This window comes from Gallinula chloropus (genome assembly GCF_964237585.1).
Source record: "Gallinula chloropus genome assembly, chromosome: 13".
Lineage (NCBI taxonomy): Eukaryota > Metazoa > Chordata > Aves > Gruiformes > Rallidae > Gallinula > Gallinula chloropus.
Genome location: NC_140098.1, coordinates 21213275 through 21231526, shown reverse-complemented (window position 1 = coordinate 21231526; position 18252 = coordinate 21213275). Strand labels below are relative to the sequence as shown.

General features: G+C 60.3%; 2 protein-coding genes across 2 annotated transcripts in view; both read right to left on the bottom strand.

Moving 5' to 3' along the window:
- Window positions 1–1488: 1488 nt before the first annotated feature.
- Window positions 1489–13229, bottom strand: GOT2 (glutamic-oxaloacetic transaminase 2; the record flags this gene model as incomplete). The annotated part of the gene is given in 11 exon segments (XM_084269987.1): window positions 1489–2616; window positions 3063–3213; window positions 4014–4179; window positions 4442–4592; window positions 5442–5546; window positions 5748–5909; window positions 6032–6091; window positions 6442–6570; window positions 7879–8035; window positions 13083–13171; window positions 13173–13229. Coding segments are annotated over 11 exon segments (1350 nt in total). The 3' UTR covers window positions 1489–2493.
- Window positions 13230–15862: 2633 nt separating this feature from the next.
- Window positions 15863–18252, bottom strand: part of CALB2 (calbindin 2) — a gene marked incomplete at both ends in the record, with an annotated part of 5409 nt that continues 3019 nt past the window's right edge. Inside the window, 5 exons of the mRNA XM_084270308.1 lie at window positions 15863–15979; window positions 17224–17295; window positions 17547–17600; window positions 17713–17752; window positions 17970–18025. Of these exons, the coding sequence (XP_084126434.1) occupies window positions 15863–15979; window positions 17224–17295; window positions 17547–17600; window positions 17713–17752; window positions 17970–18025 (339 nt within the window). The remainder of the gene's footprint in view (window positions 15980–17223; window positions 17296–17546; window positions 17601–17712; window positions 17753–17969; window positions 18026–18252) is intronic.

Here is an 18252-nt window from a genome sequence, read left to right as displayed (position 1 = left end):
TCGCTTCCAAAGGCTATTCAAACCCCATGTTTGTGCTGTATGAATCCTCTTGGAAGGTTTCTGGGGACAGGGCCCACAGGTCTGCAGAAGGGATGGCCAGCCCTGTCCCTATGGGTAGGAGCCCTGTCCCCATGGGTAGGAGCCCTGTCCCCGTGGGCAGCAGCCCTGTTCCATGGGGGTGGGTGCACAGAGGGTCCCCAGGCCCTGCTGCCGGCCGAAGCCCCTAGCCCGGAGGAGGAGGAGGAGGACGCTGCTGTGTGCCCGGGTGTCCCTTCACCCCAGCCAAAGCCACCACCGGCCAGAGGCCCCGAGAACAAACGCTCCTCGGGGGGTGACTCGACAGCCCCGCGTTGGCCCCGGCAGCGCCCGGCGCCCGGCCGGCTCCGGCAGCAGCGAGAGGCCCGGAGCTGCTGACGGTTCCCCCCGGGGGTTCCCCGCATTCTCCCCCCAATCCCCGGGTACCCCCACGCCCCGGCCCCACTCACCGGGCCGCGGGAGCCCGCTCCGCTCCGGCCCCGCCTGGGCTCGGCGGCGGCGCAGCACCGGCACCGCCCTGCCCGCTGCACGCCGGGGGTTGTAGTCCGCCCACGGCCCCTGCCCCGGCCCCGGCCCGCCCCGAAACCATGCCCAACGGCCGGGCATGAGCCGCTCCATCCCCCCGCCTCTTCGGGAAGCCCATCCCTGCCCTCCCCGGAGCTGAACCCGGAGGGCCCCGCAGGCAAGGACGGGGCGAGGAGGCGGGGCTGTGCTCCAGCTCGAGTTTATTGTAGCGGGGAAAGGCCTAACGCCAGGGAGAAGGGCTCTCCGGAGCCCCGGGGACCACAGCACGAGCACCCGCAGGCGGCGGGGCAGCGCCCACAAAGCGGTTTATTGCACAAAAGCCGAGCGAGCGGTGGCTGCGGGCGTCCGGCCGTGTAAACAATCGCCGCTGTCCGAAGTACAAACCCTCTGCCGGCCGGAGGCTGCCCAGCCCTCCTCGCCCAGCAAGCGGGGACACAGCAGGCTGGATGGGCTCATCCAGGCGCCGTGCTGGGCAAGAATGAGGAATGAGAACTGCTCTGCTCGAGGTGCTGGTGTGGCTGCAAAGGGGAAAGGTGCCAGCGGACAGAGAGCTCATGCAGACGCAGAGGAAAGGCCTCCAGGTTCACCCAGGGAAAGCTGCGCTGGCTGCAGGCTCAGCTGTGTTCCAGGAGCCCGGCAAGAGACAGACAGGTTTGGGGAACACACGCTCTGCCTTGACACCTACATCCAACCCTCCAACCCATCCAACCACACTGACTCCCCCTCCAGCACCCTCAGCCCACACCCTCCCCTGGTATTCTGGGGGGGGGCACATGGGTGGGAAGCGTCCCCTCTTTCCATGGGACTCTCCAGAGGTTTGGGGCTCACTGGTGCTACCAGAATCCCTTTGCTGGCACAGCCCTGACAAGGAATATTTGGTGTGTAGAGGGGACAGGATCCAGCTGTGCGATGACAGGACAGCCCAGCCCCATGCAACCCTGTGCCAGTTTATTTGCATTAAATAACCAGAGTCAAGTGAGTCACGGTGCCCCGGGAACACGCAGCAGGAAAGGGGAGCCTGTTCCACATGGTGCCAGCTCTCGCTGCCCTCAGGATCTTTCCCCTCTTGTTTTCTGGCCTTGCCAGAAGCATGATTGAACAGAGCAGGCAAGAAGGACACCCCCCACCCCCTGCAAGGGTGGACAGTGCAGGGCACAGCTCTCACCTTTGGGATGCAGTAGGGCTGCTGGGGTGGTGATGAGGACGGGGTGAGGCAGAGACCAACAGCGAGCAGTTTCCAGAGGAGGTTCTTATTGGGGAGGGCGAGAAATTGTTTCGCCTTGGGGCATGGGAGTTAAGTCAGAACCAGGTGGGTTTTGAGAGGGAACATGGGTCGGCCCCGCAAACCAGCACCACTGTGAATTACACCTGAGAGGACATTCCCCAATGGAAAGAGAGAAACCAATGATGGAGATGATTTTAGTAGTGAGAAGTCCTCAGAGGGCAACTGTGGGGCTGCCCACCTCCAAGCCAGGAGGATGGAGGAGGACAGAGCCCACCAACCTTACAAACTGATGGAGGAGGTAGCCAGGGCGCACCAGAGCAGCCCTCCTAACGCAGCCCACCCAGCTCCCAGCAGCCTCCCAAAGCCTTCTCCTGGAGGAATGAGCATGGGGAAGAAGCCTTTGGTGCCTATGCCATAGAAGGGCAGCACTAAGCACTGGCTTCCTCCGGTGCAGATGGCTGCTGGGGCTGAAGAAGAAAGGATGGACAGCAGGGGAGGGGCTGTGAGGAGCAGCAGCCAGCAACGACATCCCTGCTCCACAACACAGGGTGGTTTTGACTAGGCTTCTACAACAACTCATCTACAAGATACATTCAGCAGCGGCGTCAAGTGCTGTGGTTGGAGATATTCTGCTCGTTTCCTTTCCCTCCCCATCTTCAGCCGGTGGGGAAGGGAAGGCCACCAGCTCCAGGGCACGCCTCTTGTCTTTACTTTGTGACTTGGTGGATGGCATGAGCCAGGTAACCTACATTGCCCGATGTAACTCCCGCCACAGAGATTCGTCCGTCCTTTGTCATATAGATGGAGAATTCTTTGGTGAGTCGCTCCACCTGGGGTGAAAGAGCAGAGGTCAAAGTGCAGCCCAACCTCTACTCCCTTCGCCACGTGAAACTTCACCCAGCTTGTCGGAACTGAGAGCAAACCCTGAACTCAGCATCCCACCATCTCCCACCACCCCACCCTGTAAATCAGGTGCTGCTGGGCTCTCAGCCCTCGAACACCGTGGATGCTCAGTCAGGAGTTGCCTCACTTGAGCTGACCGTAGGGGTCACCTCAGAGCGGCACCAAGTTGCTGCTTCCTTCGAGGAAGAAGCAGGCTACATCTGCTTTCAACCTCCACACACACAGAGCAAGACATGGATCCACATGATGGTCCAGAGCTGCAGGCTTGGAGGATGTTCCTCCTGGAGGAAGATCTGCCCATGAGGGCTTGTTCTGGCACCTGCAGTCACAAGGATCACAAACAACACCCTGAGACCACGGGAACTGTGTTTACCTGCTCAGGCTTCAGCCCCGTGAAGCAGAACATGCCGATCTGGTCAGTGATGTGCTGCCAGTTGTGGGAAGATCCCTCTTTCTTGAGGTTGGACACCAGCTGAGTCCGCATACCGATGATCCGGTCTGCCATGCCCTTCACCTCCACGAGCCTGAGAAGCCAACCCAGGAACTGCTCAGAGCAGGGCTGGGACACACCAACGCTGCTCCCCCCACTTGGAAGGGCCTCATACCCCAAAAACACAGATGAACCAAGACCAGAGTGTGAACCTGTAGCTCTAGCTGGGGAGCTGCTCCTTCTGGTTCCTGAAGGTAACTGCTCTTGATGTTGGATACTACCTGAGCATCGGCATCTCTCAATTCTGAAAGCCACAACTGAGTAGGAGGCCTCGTGGCTGTGCTGCCCAAACCCAGACAGAGTAATATCCATGGGGGTACCTCCCACTGCAGGCAGACACCCCTGCTCTGAGGCAGTGCAGCTAGGAGACATCTCTGCAGGGCCCCAGACCAGGCACAAGCGTCAGCCAGGTCCCGGCGAGGCCACGGCACGCTGCCAGCCTTTGTTCTGCTGGGCCAGCTGCTGGCAGGGACCTGACACCGAGGGGCTGGGGGAACAGCACAGGCTCACGCCAGGAAGCCGGCTTAGGGCAAGAGGGTGACATTCCTGCATCTCATTCCCAGGGGGCTTACACTTCTACTTCCCCCATGTGAGACCTACTAAGTGGCTACAATGCCTCAGCCAGACTTTTGTACTCCTTGGATGGGCAACTCCTGCAGCCCTTGGCCCTGGGGAAGCTTTAACTCCTCCTTTACACCATTTTCTACCCCGCCCAGGGAAACCAAGGCTGACACTGGGGATTTCTCCAGAGGAAAGGGGCAGCACATGGCTCAGACTGTACCCCTGAAGACACATCACATCTCACCATCATGAGCATCAGGGGTTCCCTCTTACCACTCCTTCCGAAGGTCAGGGGTGTTGAGGATGATAGAGGCGATGCGGGCGCCGTTCAGGGGCGGGTTGGAGTACATGGGGCGGATGAGGATCTTCAGCTGGGATTCGACCCTCTTGGCTTCCTCAGCATCGCTGCAGATGATGGTGAAGGCCCCCGCACGCTCTCCTGAAAGAGGGGCAGTCAGGTCCCAGCCTCTGCCCAGGGATACACAGGGCTGGGGCAGGATTTATCCAAATGCCATCTAGCTTTGGCAGAGCCCTGATCCCTAGGAGGGTCTCCACCAGCTCCCAGCGGGTTATCCCCCATCAATCAGTACCACAGGATGAACATGGGCAGTGGAAAGCCACTGGCTGCTGAACCCCAGAGGCAAGCAGCTTTCCTCCAGCAGCCTGGATGAAACCCCCTCCATCCCACCTGCCCTACTCACCGTACAGCCCCATGTTCTTGGCGTAGGACTGCGACAAGACGATGTTGATGCCCTGCTCGATGAAATGCCGCACAGCCCAGGCGTCCCGGTTGATGTCCCCACTGGCAAAGCCCTGGTAGGCCATGTCAAAGTACACCAGGAGGTTTCGTTTCTGCCAGCAAAGAGAAGGGGGGGGAAGAGTGTCAGAGGCGCTGGGGAACAGGCCAGCAGGCTGAGGAGAGCCGTGCAGGCAGCAGCCTGCTCAACCGCAGCCGCTCTCCTCCAGAAGCGGAGCCATTCCCCTGTTTGCCACAGGGAAGGCAGCCCGAACCCCACAGCTACCCGCTGCACGCCCAAACCGCAGGTAAAGACCCTCCCAGCACATTTACAGGCCGTGCAGTCTGGCCCAGGAGGCAGCAGAGGATTCAGCAGTTAGAACTGATTCCGTTCCAGTCCCTCCCATGTTAGCTGTCTCCAGGAAAATCACCTGGGAACCCCCTGGGCAGGTGCCAGCCCTCCCAGTGCCAGGCTGCAGAAGCTGTTCAGGTATCCTACCAACTCTCAGGACACTACTAAGGCCAAGCATTCTCAAGCCAAATTTCACTGGCTACAGCCTGGGGGAGCAGCAGGGAGGAAAAGGGCAAATGCAGAACCTGCCCCTATCTGTTTCCAGTGGAAGCTTGCAAGGAGACACCAGGCACATGAAGTATCTTCCAGCAGATTTTAACGCATGAGCACCAGGAGCCTCCCTCCAGCTTCTCACCACTCAGTTTTCAAACCCTGCTGCTCTCCCTTCAGGCTTCCCCACCCCAGCACAAAGTCTGATGGGTCAGCTGGAAGCTTTGTGGATACGCTTGTCTGGCTCCTGTCAGCAACAGGAATGCAAGACTCATCCTGGCTTCAGGAAAGGGAGTAACCTCCAGTGCAGCGACGGCCAGGTGCCACCCAGAAACGCCCAGAGATGTGGGTTTTTTCCCCCAGGAATGGCAGGATACCCCAGGGATGCTCTACTGCTGCTCACCTTCACCAGAGCCGCCAACTCCTTCCATTGCTCCTGCCGGGGATCCACCCCAGTGGGGTTGTGAGCACAAGCATGCAAGAGGATGATGCTCTTCTCTGGAATTTTCTAAGGAAGATGTTAGAGAACAGGAGTTATTAGTGACATGTGAGTACTCTCCTCAGCTGCTGAGATGTGATTCTTGCCCTAGGCAGCTTTTATGAGCTTGGCAAGGCTTCTAGCCTTGATTGGGTGACTTCAGGCTACAGCAAGTCGACCACCCATCTCCCCACATCACCTCCCCGCTTCAGGGCATGGAAGGCGACTCACAGAGATGTCATCCATGGCTCCAGAGAAGTCCAGGCTGCAGGTCTTGGGGTCGTAGTAGCGGTAAGCCTGTAGCTGCAAGCCAGCGTCACGGAAAATGGGGGTGTGATTGCCCCAGGATGGTTTGGGCAGGTACACATCACGGCTAGACTTGAAGAACCGTTGCTGGTCAAAAGAAAGACAGGGTATTCAAACAGTTGGAACAGATTCACACAGTTAGAAAACCCCAGAGGTTCAGCTATGGTCAAAGGATGTCCTGTCCTTCCCCCCACTGGCCACAGACTCACCAAAAAGTTGGCTCCGATCCGCAGAGATCCAGTCCCAGAAATCCCCTGCACGGTGACGTACTGCAAGGGAAGGAACAGCCTGTGAGGCTGAGCAGCCAGGGATGATACAGGGAACAGCCCCATCACATCGTCAGCAGAAGGGCACCCAGACAGGGACACGAGGCTGGAGAGGACCACGTGGGTCCGCATCTCCAAATCCAGGGCAGGGACCCCCGCAGGGTCAAACCCCCTCCCAGGAAGGGCTGTTTCACCCCAGCCTTCAGAGGAAGGAGCTCTCCTTGGGACTGGCCAGCTTGTGATGCTGAGGGGCAAATACCCACACCAGTACTTCCAGTTCCACTGGGCACCCCCATACCGACCGCGTGTCGCACCGCGCTGCCCACTCCCCGCTGCCCCCTCTTTCTCCTTACCCGTCCGCTCTTGAAGGCCTCACTGTTTTCACCCAGAGCCAGTTCTGCAGATGCCCTGGTGAAATCTGCCAGCCCCCCAATGGGCAAGTACTCCTTGTCCATCTTCTTGGATGCTATCATGGCCTCCGCCTGGGAAGGAGGACACACGTCAGCCAGGAAGGCATCACCGCGGAGAGGCCAGGGGACAGCTGGAGGTGGCTTCTCCTCACACTTGCTGGGCAAAGGTTTGCTTACAGGAGCTTCCTTCCAAGATGGGGGCTCAAACCCGGGGCAGTGGTCAGCATTTCGGGTGATGCTCTGGTGTCCACCACAGGGGTGAGGCCTCAGCAGGTGCCAGTGTCCATACAGCAGAGCCAGGAAACCCGGTGCCAGGGGAAAGCACCTGCTCCCAGCCCCTCACAAGTCAACGCTGCTACAGGAGGACACACGTCTCTACACAGGGAGATGTCCCAAAACCAGGTGGGGTAGCAAGCCCCTTGTAGGTCCTTATCACACTGGGAGTGTTACTGAACTAGATGGCAGGTTACAAGGAGTGAACCCAGAAGGCTCAGCCAGTTTGGAAAGGAGCCCACCTGAAAGCCAGCACACCCGAGCCTGAAACCTGGCCTTGCCCCTCTCTACTTCTTTCAGGCAGACCCAGCTGCAGAAACTGGGCCAAGTCCAAGCCTAACTCAGAGAGCAGAGGCAAGAACAGCCAAGGAGCCACACTCAGGAAAAATACAGTGAGGGAGCACTGTGAGAATCCTGTCCGTGCTCCCAGAGAGGCAGGACAGACCCTGGCAGCATTCCCATCCCACCAGGAAACTCACCAAACCATGCCAGCTCCCCAGCTGTGCCCCAGGTGCTGCCGCAGGGAGAGGGCCAGGGATGGCTCTAAACCCCACACTGATGGGAAACACGGACCCCACGTCCTCCCCACGCCCAGAAGACCAGCCAGTCAATATGTGTGTCAGGTTTTTAAGGGCCTCCTTCTATGCACACAACCCTGGGACAGCTCCATAATCCCCCCAAGGGGCTCTGTAATTCCCCCCAAGGGCAGTGGCCACATCCAGCTCTCCTCCCCAGGCTGAAATTTGTCACTGGCTTAGGGAGAAACTGGTGACAACGGCTCAGCAGAATTCCTAAGCCTAATCCATGTAGGGAACAATGTCAGCTCTTTCCTCCCACGTGGGCCAGCCCAGGGAAGCACCTTCAAGAAACACCTTGAAGTTCAGAGGACACCTGGGCTGGAGGGCTCATGGAAGACAGCAACTAATTAGATTTACCCAGATGGGAACAGGACACTTACTCCCCGTTTTATCCCCCTACTACTGAGCAACTGGCCCCATTGCTTCTCAAAAGCATTAGTCCTGCTGAAGAAGCTGTCCAGGAACACCATCCTGCTCTAGCAGAGACAGACCCCTTGTCTTAAGGACCAGTAGCCAGTACTGGGCTCACCTTGCGAACGCAGCTGAGGACGTAGGGCTTCCCGTTGTCATCCCGGTACGCTCCCACCCCCAGGTTCATCTTCTTGGAGTTGGTGTCGCGCTTGAAAGCTTCGGTCACCCCCAGGATGGGGTCGGGGGGACCCATCTCCACATGGGACCACCATGAGCTGAAGGTGGGGGGGGAAAACAAAACAGCAGCAGCTAAGAATTAAGCTTGAGAACTGGGCAGGGACGTGCACCAACTGGGCTAGAGAGAGAAAGCCTGGGGGGAATCTTTTAAACCACTGGGAAGAGTACAAGCAGCAGCAAGAGAATTATCTGGGGAGTGGGGAAAACCCCACACTGCTCCCCTGTGCTCTACATTTTATGTTGTGGAATGGGCAAAGAGCCTCAATTCACCATGGCTGAAGATAACCAACCCCCTCCAAGTCATTCACTGGGAGAAACAGCCCCACTTTCCTCACACCCACAGGGAAAGGCCCTGGGAACAGAGCCCAAAACCCCCCAGCCAAGCACCATCTCCGCAGCCCACGGGTGGGATCCCACCAGTTCATCCCCTCCAGGGAACCTCGGCCAGACCCAGGCACCTGCACGAGTACAGAGCCCTTCCAAACTCCTGGAGGGTCTCTTGTGCATGAGAACTGACCTTCTTTTCCCACCTAAGGAAGCTATTTCCCCTCCCTGCCCTACAAACCCTGCCTCACTTGAAGAGGGAGGTCGCAGCCAGATGCTGCTTTCCTAGAAGTCGCTCAGGACGTGCTGCCCGGGGTGACAAGCGGGGAGCTGCGGTGTGAGGGCCCCTTCCCTGGCCATGGAGCACGAACCTGCCCTGTGTCACAGGAGCTCTGTGCCCCTGCCAGCCTCTCCACAAGCCACCTGCCTCTTGGCAGGCCCCCCTGAAGACAGTGCAGCTCTCTTAATGTCAAGGGCAGACCAGAGCACACTATAAAAAGAAACCTGTTATTCTCCCCTTGGCCGCAGCCTCTGCCCGGTCCCATGTCTGGGATTCGCAGGAGAAGTGGCTGTGGTGTTTTTCCAACCTGCCTTGCAGAGGGTTACAGCCCCCTCCCAGCATCCTGACCCACAGCACCATGCTGACCCATGCCCTCTGGGTCTCCTCTGGGGCACAATTTGGTCTTGATTGCCAAAGGGAGAAGCTCCTGATGCAATCACTTCCACAGACCAGCTTTACAAAGCTTTGGAAGGCCTTCTCACCTGAAGATAAGAAGTTATCCCAACAGGAATGCTGTCCCGGGGCTGGATCCCACCCCAGGCAATGCAGACAGCCTGGAGCCACCTGCTCCTGAGGTGACAGACATCTGCAGGCAACAGGGGCCAGGCGGATTAAGGAAGCTCCAAGGTTGATGTGATCAGCACAACTCACAAAGTCATCATCTCCCTCCACTCCATCCTGGTTTTGGGTCCATTTAGACCCAGCTTAGTCATGGCATAACCATACTCTGCACTAACACACGAGGCTGTGTGTCACTGGAGACCCAAACACCACTTGCCCTGTTCAGACAGACCTGCTCTTCCCATCTCCTCCCACCCCTTTCCCAAATAAAAAGCCTCCTCTTGCCAGCCCCCACGGAAAAAAGGGCAACAAACACGGGCCTGGGGCGGTTTAAAAAAGGAAAATGTGCATCTTCCAGCCCACTAACGAGCCTTAATTACCTCTCTGGCAAAGCTTGGGATCGACTCAGGAAGGAGGATGAGTCAGTGGTGCCAGCAACACGTGTCCTGGCAGCAGGGATGGAGCAGCCTGGGGAGCTGATGTGAGCAGGACCCTGGGATCGCTGGCTGCTTCGAGGAAACCTCTCCCCAGCAAGGGAGGGGGAAGAGAGAAGCCCAGGAGCACATCCCTCTGCACCTGCCCTGGCATCCCCCCCGGGATGGGGGCTGCAGGGGCCCCACTATCTATTCTGAAGGCAGTGCTTCTGGCACCTTCCTTCTGCTGGGCTTTTCCCTGAGCAGATTAGGAGCCTTTAGGGTATTTAGGTCCCCATCCTGCCAACACTTAAGCAGGCTGCTGGGTGCTAATAAACTCCTGCTGCAATTAACACTGATCCTGCGGCGTTACCCCGAGCCGCAGCGCTCCAGAGAGTTAAGCACTTGTGTTCTGAGCTGGCTTAAGGCAGGGAAGGGGGGGCTTAGGACTGATTTTCCCCTTCTTGGCCTGAAGGTTTGGGGTGAAGGCCAAAGAAAGACTCCTGCAGTGTTTCCTGGGAGGTGAACTTGCGGGGAGACAGGAGGAAAAGTGTCCAGGCCAAGCTGCCCAAACACGTCAGGACAGCCACGAGATCAGAGAGGCACAGCTTTCCAGACAGGGGTTTGGGACAAGAGGGCTGCTAGGGGTCTGAGGCCAGGAGTCCTGGGGCACTGCAACCCCCGTTACTGTAGCACTGTCGTGTCTGCACTGCATTATATATAGAATTTTGAGGAATTAAAGAGCAGTGGTCTCAAATAAGGGTCAAAGTTACAAACTGCCCATCTCCTCTGCCCAGCTGGAGGTATTTCAGTGTGGAAAACGACACCAAGGTGAGTTTAAAGTGAGGGGTACCTGATGTAAGCCAAGGAGAGCACATTCTCCAGCTATGGGACTTGAGCACAGGTGGCTTGAGCCTGAGCTTACATGCTGAGCAGGCCTGGGAGTCAAGCTGTCTCTGTGCTCATCAGCCAGGACGGTCCTCCGAGCTGCTTTAACACACAACTGCAGGTGCCACATGATGGGACAGGACAGGGAGAGGGGAGGAGAGCTCACCAGGAACCACAGGAACCAGCAACATCCCTTCAAATTGTGTGCAGACCTCCTGGCCCGAGCTGCAGACACCCAGGACCATGCCCAGGACTCAAGCCAAGCCCAGGAAGCCCAAGCTCTCCACGGGAGTGGGTGAAGGTTTCCATGGCCAAGAGGCCGGTCCCTGTTCCCTGATGGATTTCAAAACCTCTGGGCAGCCCCTGCAGCGGTTTGAAAGGCCTCCTGGGTGGATAGGCCAGAGGCAATGCTGGCCAGATCCCACAGCTAAAGCAAATATTTACAGGAGCCCAACGGCAACGGGCTGGTCTGGCTACAACCCCCCCTTCCAGCCTCAAAACTCCTCACCCCAACCAGCTGCAGGGAGAGCCTCCCGCCCAGGGAGGCCCTTCAACCCTTTCAATCCCCTGCCCCCTGACACACCACTGAGTTATCACCTTGATTACCATTTCTGAGGGATGCCTTTTAACTGTTTTTGTATCTCTTCACCTCTGTCCCCATTTCAGAAAGAGCATTCCCAGCTCAGAGCATCTGTAACCCTGGCTGCAGCCCCAGTGAAGCTGCTCTCAGGAGCTGCTCTCTGGGCACACTGCACAGGAGCAACCTGAGGCTGTGCACAAAGGCTCCCTGCTTACAAAAAGGGACGGTCTGTGTCTCTTTTAGGTGGCCTAGACTCAATCCTGAGTTTGTGGTGTGACAAGCTTGAGGACAGTGAGGGCATCGCCAGCAGTTCCTGTACCTTTCACAGGCCTGAGGGTGGAAAACAGGAGTTCTAGGAGCCAGCTCCTTGGTACTTGCTGAAAGAGCCACCTCACAAGGCAATGAGGGGCTGGGCTGGGTAAAACAATACCCAGTAGCCTTTGTATTCTGCTGGAAGGGGGAAATAACCTCCTCATGGGCACTGCTTTTCCTCGAAGCCTCCCAAGCCAGCACAGACCAGGCATCAAAGCACTCTGGAGAGCAGAAAGGGCTTGCCCACGTGGCCTGCATGCTCTGCTTCCCAGTTGGTGTTCCCAGTCGGAATGGAGCCCTATAGCTCTCGGATGAGTGATTCAGGGCTTTTCCCAGGCCTCTGGCTGCACCTTGTACCCTTCTACCCATCCTCTGTTGCCTTCACAGACAGCTGAGTCCAGAGCCACCAGTGCAGAACTGGTCTTTGCTGGTCCTCCCTTGCTCCCATCCCGCCCACCCCAGCTCTTTGCACACACAAAAGCACAGCCCTCATGCAGGCAGCCCCCAGGCCACGATGCCTGGGGGGTCCCCAAAGACCCAGTCAGTGCAGGATCCCCAGGCTGATGCCACCGTTCATGGGTGCCCCTCAGTCTTGCTACAAGGTGCGTGACAGGGAGTGGTACCCCAGCCCCATTTCACAGTGGAGTGGGTCTCCCTGGTCCCCATACATGGTACTACCCTGGTCCTGGTGCTCTGTGCCACCCGAGCCCCAGTGCACAAGGCACCCCCGGACCCAGTGCAGAGTGCTACCCCAGCCCCAGTGCCACCCCAGCCCCAGTGCCACCCCAACACCAGGGCATACTGCTACCCCAGCCTTGGGGCACAGGGCTCCCCCAGCCCCAGAGCTACCCCAGGCCCAGTGCCACCCCGGCCCCTGGGCATAGTGCTACCCCAGCCCCAGGGCTCCCCCAATCCTAGTGCCACCCCATTCCCAGTGCCACCCTGGCCCCTGGGCATAGTGCTACCCCAGCCCCAGGGCACAGGGCTCCCCCAGCCCCAGAGCTACCCCATCCCCAGTGCCACCCCAGCCCCAGGGCTCCCCCAGTCCCAGTGCCACCCCATCCCCAGTGCCACCCTGGCCCCAGGGCATAGTGCTACCCCAGCCCCGGGGCACGGGGCTCCCCCAGCCCCAGTGCCACCCCGGCCCCAGGGCACAGGGCTCCCCTAGCCCCAGTGCCACCCCAACCCCTGGGCACAGGGCCACCCCAGCCCTGGGGCACAGGACTCCCCCGGTGTATGATGCCACCCCGACCCCAGTACAGCGGGATCCCTGGGCCCCGCCTCACCGGGCCATGCCGGTCCCAGCGCACCGGGTTCCCCTGGTGTCCGGTGCCGCCCGGCGCCGGCGCACGGCCCCCCCCCCAGCCCCATCCCCATCCCCATCCCGCTCTCAGGGCTTCCCCCGGCGCGGCGCACGCCGCCGGTGCCGGTGCCAGCCCGGTGCGGTCCCGGCGCCCTCCGGGCGGCCCCTCAAGGGCAGGCTGCGAGCTGCCGGGCCCGCCGCAGCCAACGGGAAGGCGGCCGCGCGGCCCCGACCCGCCGCCGTCCCCCCGGCAACCCCGTTCCCCGCCGCCGGCTGCGGGAGGCGCCGCGCTCCCCCCCAGCCCCCCCCGCCCCGGGCGAACCCCGCGCCCCATCTCCCCTCGCAAGGCGCCGGGAGCGGGGGCAGCCCGCAGAGCTCCCGGGCCGGTACCGCGGGACGGCGCGGGCAGCCCCGGGGGCCTCACCTGGCGCGGGCGGCCGCGGCGGCGAAGCGCGGGGCGGCGAGGAGCCGGCGGCAGTGCAGCAGAGCCATGGCGGAGCGGGCGGGAGGGAGGGAGGGAGGGCGGACACCTCTCGCCGCGGACGCCGGTCTCACGCCCCGCCCTGCGCATGCGCCGGGCCACGCCGAGCAGCGCCGCCTGGCGGCCGGGAGGCCCCGCTGCAGCCGCGCCTACAGCTCCGTCCGGTGATGGAGCGGGCTGGACCGGGCTGGGCTGGGCTGGACCGGGCTGTGCCAGGCTGTACTGGGCTGTGCTGGGCTGTGACGGGGTATGCTGGGCTGTACTGGGATGGAGCGGGCTGTGCTGGGTTATACTGGGCTGTGCCAGGCTGTGCTGGGCTGTACCGGGCTGTGCTGGGATGTACTGGGCTGTGCCAGGCTGTGCTGGGCTGTGACGGGTTATACCAGGCTGTGCTGGGCTGTACTGGGATGTACCAGGCTGTGCTGGGCTGGATCGGGCTGTGCTGGGTTATACTGGGCTGTGCCAGGCTGTACTGGGCTGTGCTGGGCTGTGACGGGGTATGCTGGGCTGTACTGGGATGGAGCGGGCTGTGCTGGGTTATACTGGGCTGTGCCAGGCTGTGCTGGGCTGTACCGGGCTGTGCTGGGATGTACTGGGCTGTGCCAGGCTGTGCTGGGCTGTGACGGGTTATACCAGGCTGTGCTGGGCTGTACTGGGATGTACCAGGCTGTGCTGGGCTGGATCGGGCTGTGCTGGGTTATACTGGGCTGTGCCAGGCTGTACTGGGCTGTGCTGGGCTGTGACGGGGTATGCTGGGCTGTACTGGGATGGAGCGGGCTGTGCTGGGTTATACTGGGCTGTGCCAGGCTGTGCTGGGCTGTACCGGGCTGTGCTGGGATGTACTGGGCTGTGCCAGGCTGTGCTGGGCTGTGACGGGTTATACCAGGCTGTGCTGGGCTGTACTGGGATGTACCAGGCTGTGCTGGGCTGGATCGGGCTGTGCTGGGTTATACTGGGCTGTGCCAGGCTATACTGGGCTGTGCTGGGCTGTACCGGGCTATGCCAGGCTGTACTGGGATGGAGCGGGCTGTGCTGGGTTATACTGGGCTGTGCCAGGCTGTGCTGGGCTGTACCGGGCTGTGCTGGGATGTACTGGGCTGTGCCAGGCTGTGCTGGGCTGTGACGGGTTATACCAGGCTGTGCTGGGCTGTACTGGGATGTACCAGGCTGTGCTGGGCTGGATCGGGCTGTGCTGGGTTATACTGGGCTGTGCCAGGCTGTACTGGGCTGTGCTGGGCTGTACCGGGCTATGCCAGGCTGTACTGGGATGGAGCGGGCTGTGCTGGGTTATACTGGGCTGTGCCAGGCTGTGCTGGGCTGTACCGGGCTGTGCTGGGATGTACTGGGCTGTGCCAGGCTGTGCTGGGCTGTGACGGGTTATACCAGGCTGTGCTGGGCTGTACTGGGATGTACCAGGCTGTGCTGGGCTGGATCGGGCTGTGCTGGGTTATACTGGGCTGTGCCAGGCTGTACTGGGCTGTGCTGGGCTGTGCTGGGATGCAGCAGGCTGTGCTTGGCTATACAGGGCGTGCTGGGCTGTACCAGGCTGTGCTGGGTTATACCGGACTGTGCTGGGCTGTACTGGGATGTACCAGGCTGTGCTGGGCTTTACCAGGCTGTGCTGGGTTATGCTGGGCTGTGCCAGGCTGTGCTGGGCTGTGACGGGTTATACCAGGCTGTGCTGGGCTGTACTGGGATGTACCAGGCTGTGCTGGGCTGGATCGGGCTGTGCTGGGTTATACTGGGCTGTGCCAGGCTGTACTGGGCTGTGCTGGGCTGTGCTGGGATGCAGCAGGCTGTGCTTGGCTATACAGGGTGTGCTGGGCTGTACCAGGCTGTGCCGGGTTATACTGGGCTGTGCCAGGCTGTGCTGGGCTGTACCGGGTTATACTGGGCTGTGCCAGGCTGTGCTGGGCTGTGACGGGTTATACCGGGCTGTGCTGGGCTGTGCTGGGCTGTACCGGGCTGTGCCAGGCTATACTGGGCTGTGACGGGTTATACCGGGCTGTGCTGGGCTGTACTGGGATGTACCAAGCTGTGCTGGGCTGTACTGGGCTGTGCTGGGTTATACTGGGCTGTGCCAGGCTGTACCGGGCTGTGCTGGGTTATACTGGGCTGTGCCGGGTTATACTGGGCTGTGCCAGGCTCCCTCCACCCTTCCCACCCCATCCCAAGGGATTGGGATCGAGCAGTACTCCACTTTTATTTGTAAACTCTTCTTTGGTCAACAGGAGAAACTCAACAAACCCCAAAATGAACCAAAAAAAACCACCCCAATTTCCTTTCCCCCCCCCCCCCAAAAAAATAGACACCCTCCCCCCTTAATTAATAATTACTTAATTAATAATTACTTAATTAATAATTACTTAATTAAACAGGCTGGGGGGGTGAGGGGCAAAAATAATCCAGTTTCCCCCCCCCAAAAAAAGTGGGATTTGAACCATCTACAGCAACAACAAGAGCTGGGGGGGGGGGAAAGGCGGGGGGGGGGGCATGTTGAGCCCCCCCAAGGGGGGTTCCCCCCCTTGGGGGGGCTCAACATGCCCCCCCACCCCACCTTTCCCCCCCCCCCCCATCACCACACCATGAGCACTCCCTGCATTGTGCTTGTATTTTAGGGGGGGGGGGGGAGGAAGATGAGGAGCGTGAAGGTGCATGGAGGAGGATGAGGAGGAGGAGGGGGGGATTATAGACTCATTAAGGGGGGGGGTCCCCCGATGATCCTACACGGGGGGCTCGCTGCAGAGCACGATCTCTAGTTCCTTGCGGTACAGTTTGCCCCCGTCCGACAGGTTCATGATGCTCTTCCTGTAGTTGGTGAGCTGCTGGATGTTCATCTCCTGCAGGAAATTGAGGGCAGGGGGGGAGATTAGCCCAGTTTTCCATAGGGAACAGCTCCAGGATGGATAATTATCCCCCCCACACACACACCCCAAATTTGGGGGGGGAGGGGGATGTGGTGTGGGTATCTGGGAGGAGGAGGAGGGGTGTGGGAATGGGAGGAAGGGGTGCAGGGCTCAGTCTTGGGTCCAATTTGGTTCAACATCCTTATCCATGACCTGGAGGAAGGGATGGGATGTTCCCTCGGGGAGTTTTGGGGGTGACACTGAGCTGGGAGGATGTGTGGGTCTGCCTGAGGGTGAGGAAGCTCTTCAGAGGGGTCTGACCAGGCTGGATCCATGGGATGAGCCCAATGGGATGAGGTTTAACAAGGCCAAGGGCAGAGTCCTGCACATGGGACAGAACAACCCCCTGCAGCTACAGGCTGGGGGAGACTGGCTGGAGAGCTGTCAGGCAGAGAAGGACCTGGGGGTGTTGGGTGACTGTGACTGACCAGGAGCCAGCAGTGTGCCCAGGAAAGCCAAGAGCATCCTGGCTTGTGTCAGAATAGTGTGGTCAGTAGGGCTGGGGAGGGGATTGTGCCCCTGGGCTGGGCACTGGGGAGGCTGCAGCCCCAGTGCTGTGTCCAGTTCTGGGCTCCTCACCATAAGAAGGACATTGAGGTCCTGGAGTGAGTCCAGAGAAGGGCAACCAGGCTGGGGAGGGGCTGGAGGGAAAATCCTATGAGGAGGGGCTGAGGGAGCTGGGGGTGTTGAGCCTGGAGAAGAGGAGGCTGAGGGGAGACCTTCTCCCCACCTCCCCTGCCCTGGCAGGAGGGTGCAGAGAGGTGGGCGATGGTCTCTGCAGCCAGGGGACAGGAGATGGGACAAGGGGCAATGGGCTCAAGCTGCCCCAGGGCAGGGTCAGCTCAGCTGGGAGGGCAAAGTTCTTCCCTGGCAGAGTTGTGGGGCTGTGGCACAGGCTGCCCAGGGAGGGGCTGAGTCCCCAGCCCTGGGTGAGTTGAACAGGGGGGAGATGAGGTGCTGAGGGAGCTGGTTTGGCACAGGATGGGGATGGTTGGACTGGGTGATCTTCAGAGCTCTTTCCCAACCTGGTGACTCTGGGTGTGGAAGATGTTGCTGGGGGGGGTGTGTGTGTGTGTGAAGTGTCTCTTGGGGTGTCTGAGAGTGGGGGGGGGCACTACCCAGGTCGCACACCCCCCCACACACACCCACCCCCCCCCAATTTACCCTTCCCCTCTTACTTTCTTGTTCTTCTCATACAGATCCTTCAGGAGCGCGTCCAGCTCGTGCTCATCAATGAAGCCGCTGCCGTCCTGGGTAACGAGGGGGGGTGTGAGCACTGAAAGACCCCCCCCAACCCCCTCCCACCTATAGGTGTAGGGGGGCCCCCCAAACCCCTTACCCAGCCCTCACACTCCAAATCAGCACAGGGAATCAACCCGGCTGAAAACACATTGGGGGAGGAGGGGGGGGGAGATTGGGGGGTGGGTTTTTGAGGGGGGGGTGGGTTTTTTTCGGGGGGTTGGGGGTTTTTTTGGGGGGGGGGTGGTGGCAGTTCTCCTACCTTGTCGTAGAAGGCAAAGATGGCATTGAACTCCTCTGAGGACAGCTTCATCCCCTGGGCATGGGGAAGGGGAGTGAGGGAGGGCACGGGGGGGGGGGGGGGGGGCAAGCAGGGGCAGGGGGCACGTGGGGAGTGGGGAGGGGTTTCTCGGCTGCTTGAAGTTTACCTGGAACTTGAGAAGGAAGTTTTCCTGCACGGGCAGCAGCCTGGGAAGGAGAAGGGCAGAGATGGGGGGGTGGGGGGGGGAGGCAGGAAGAGATGGGGGGGGGGATGTTTAATCCGAAGTGATTTTCGGCTCAGAAACACGAGCACATCCAGAGCGAAACGGCCTCGTCCTGCACGTGAGCGTTTTGGGGGAGGGCACCTTTCCTCACCCCCCCCCCACCCACCCCCTCCTCCTCACCCCGCCCCCCGTGACCTCACCGGGACATCTCGGACAGACCCAGCTTCCCGTCGCCGTTCATGTCGAACATCCGCAGCTGCCGGGAGAACGAGGAGCACCCGCTCACCCATCCCCTCCCTCCCTTCACCCACCCATCCCTCCCTCCATCCCCCCCCCCTCCCTCCATCCCCCCAGCCCCCCACCCCCCCACCTGCCGTGGGGTTGCGAGCCCCCCCCTCCCTCCCTCCATCCCCCCACCCCCCCCCCCACCCCCTCACCTGCCGTGGGGTTGCGAACCCCCCCATCCCTCCCTCCATCCCCCCC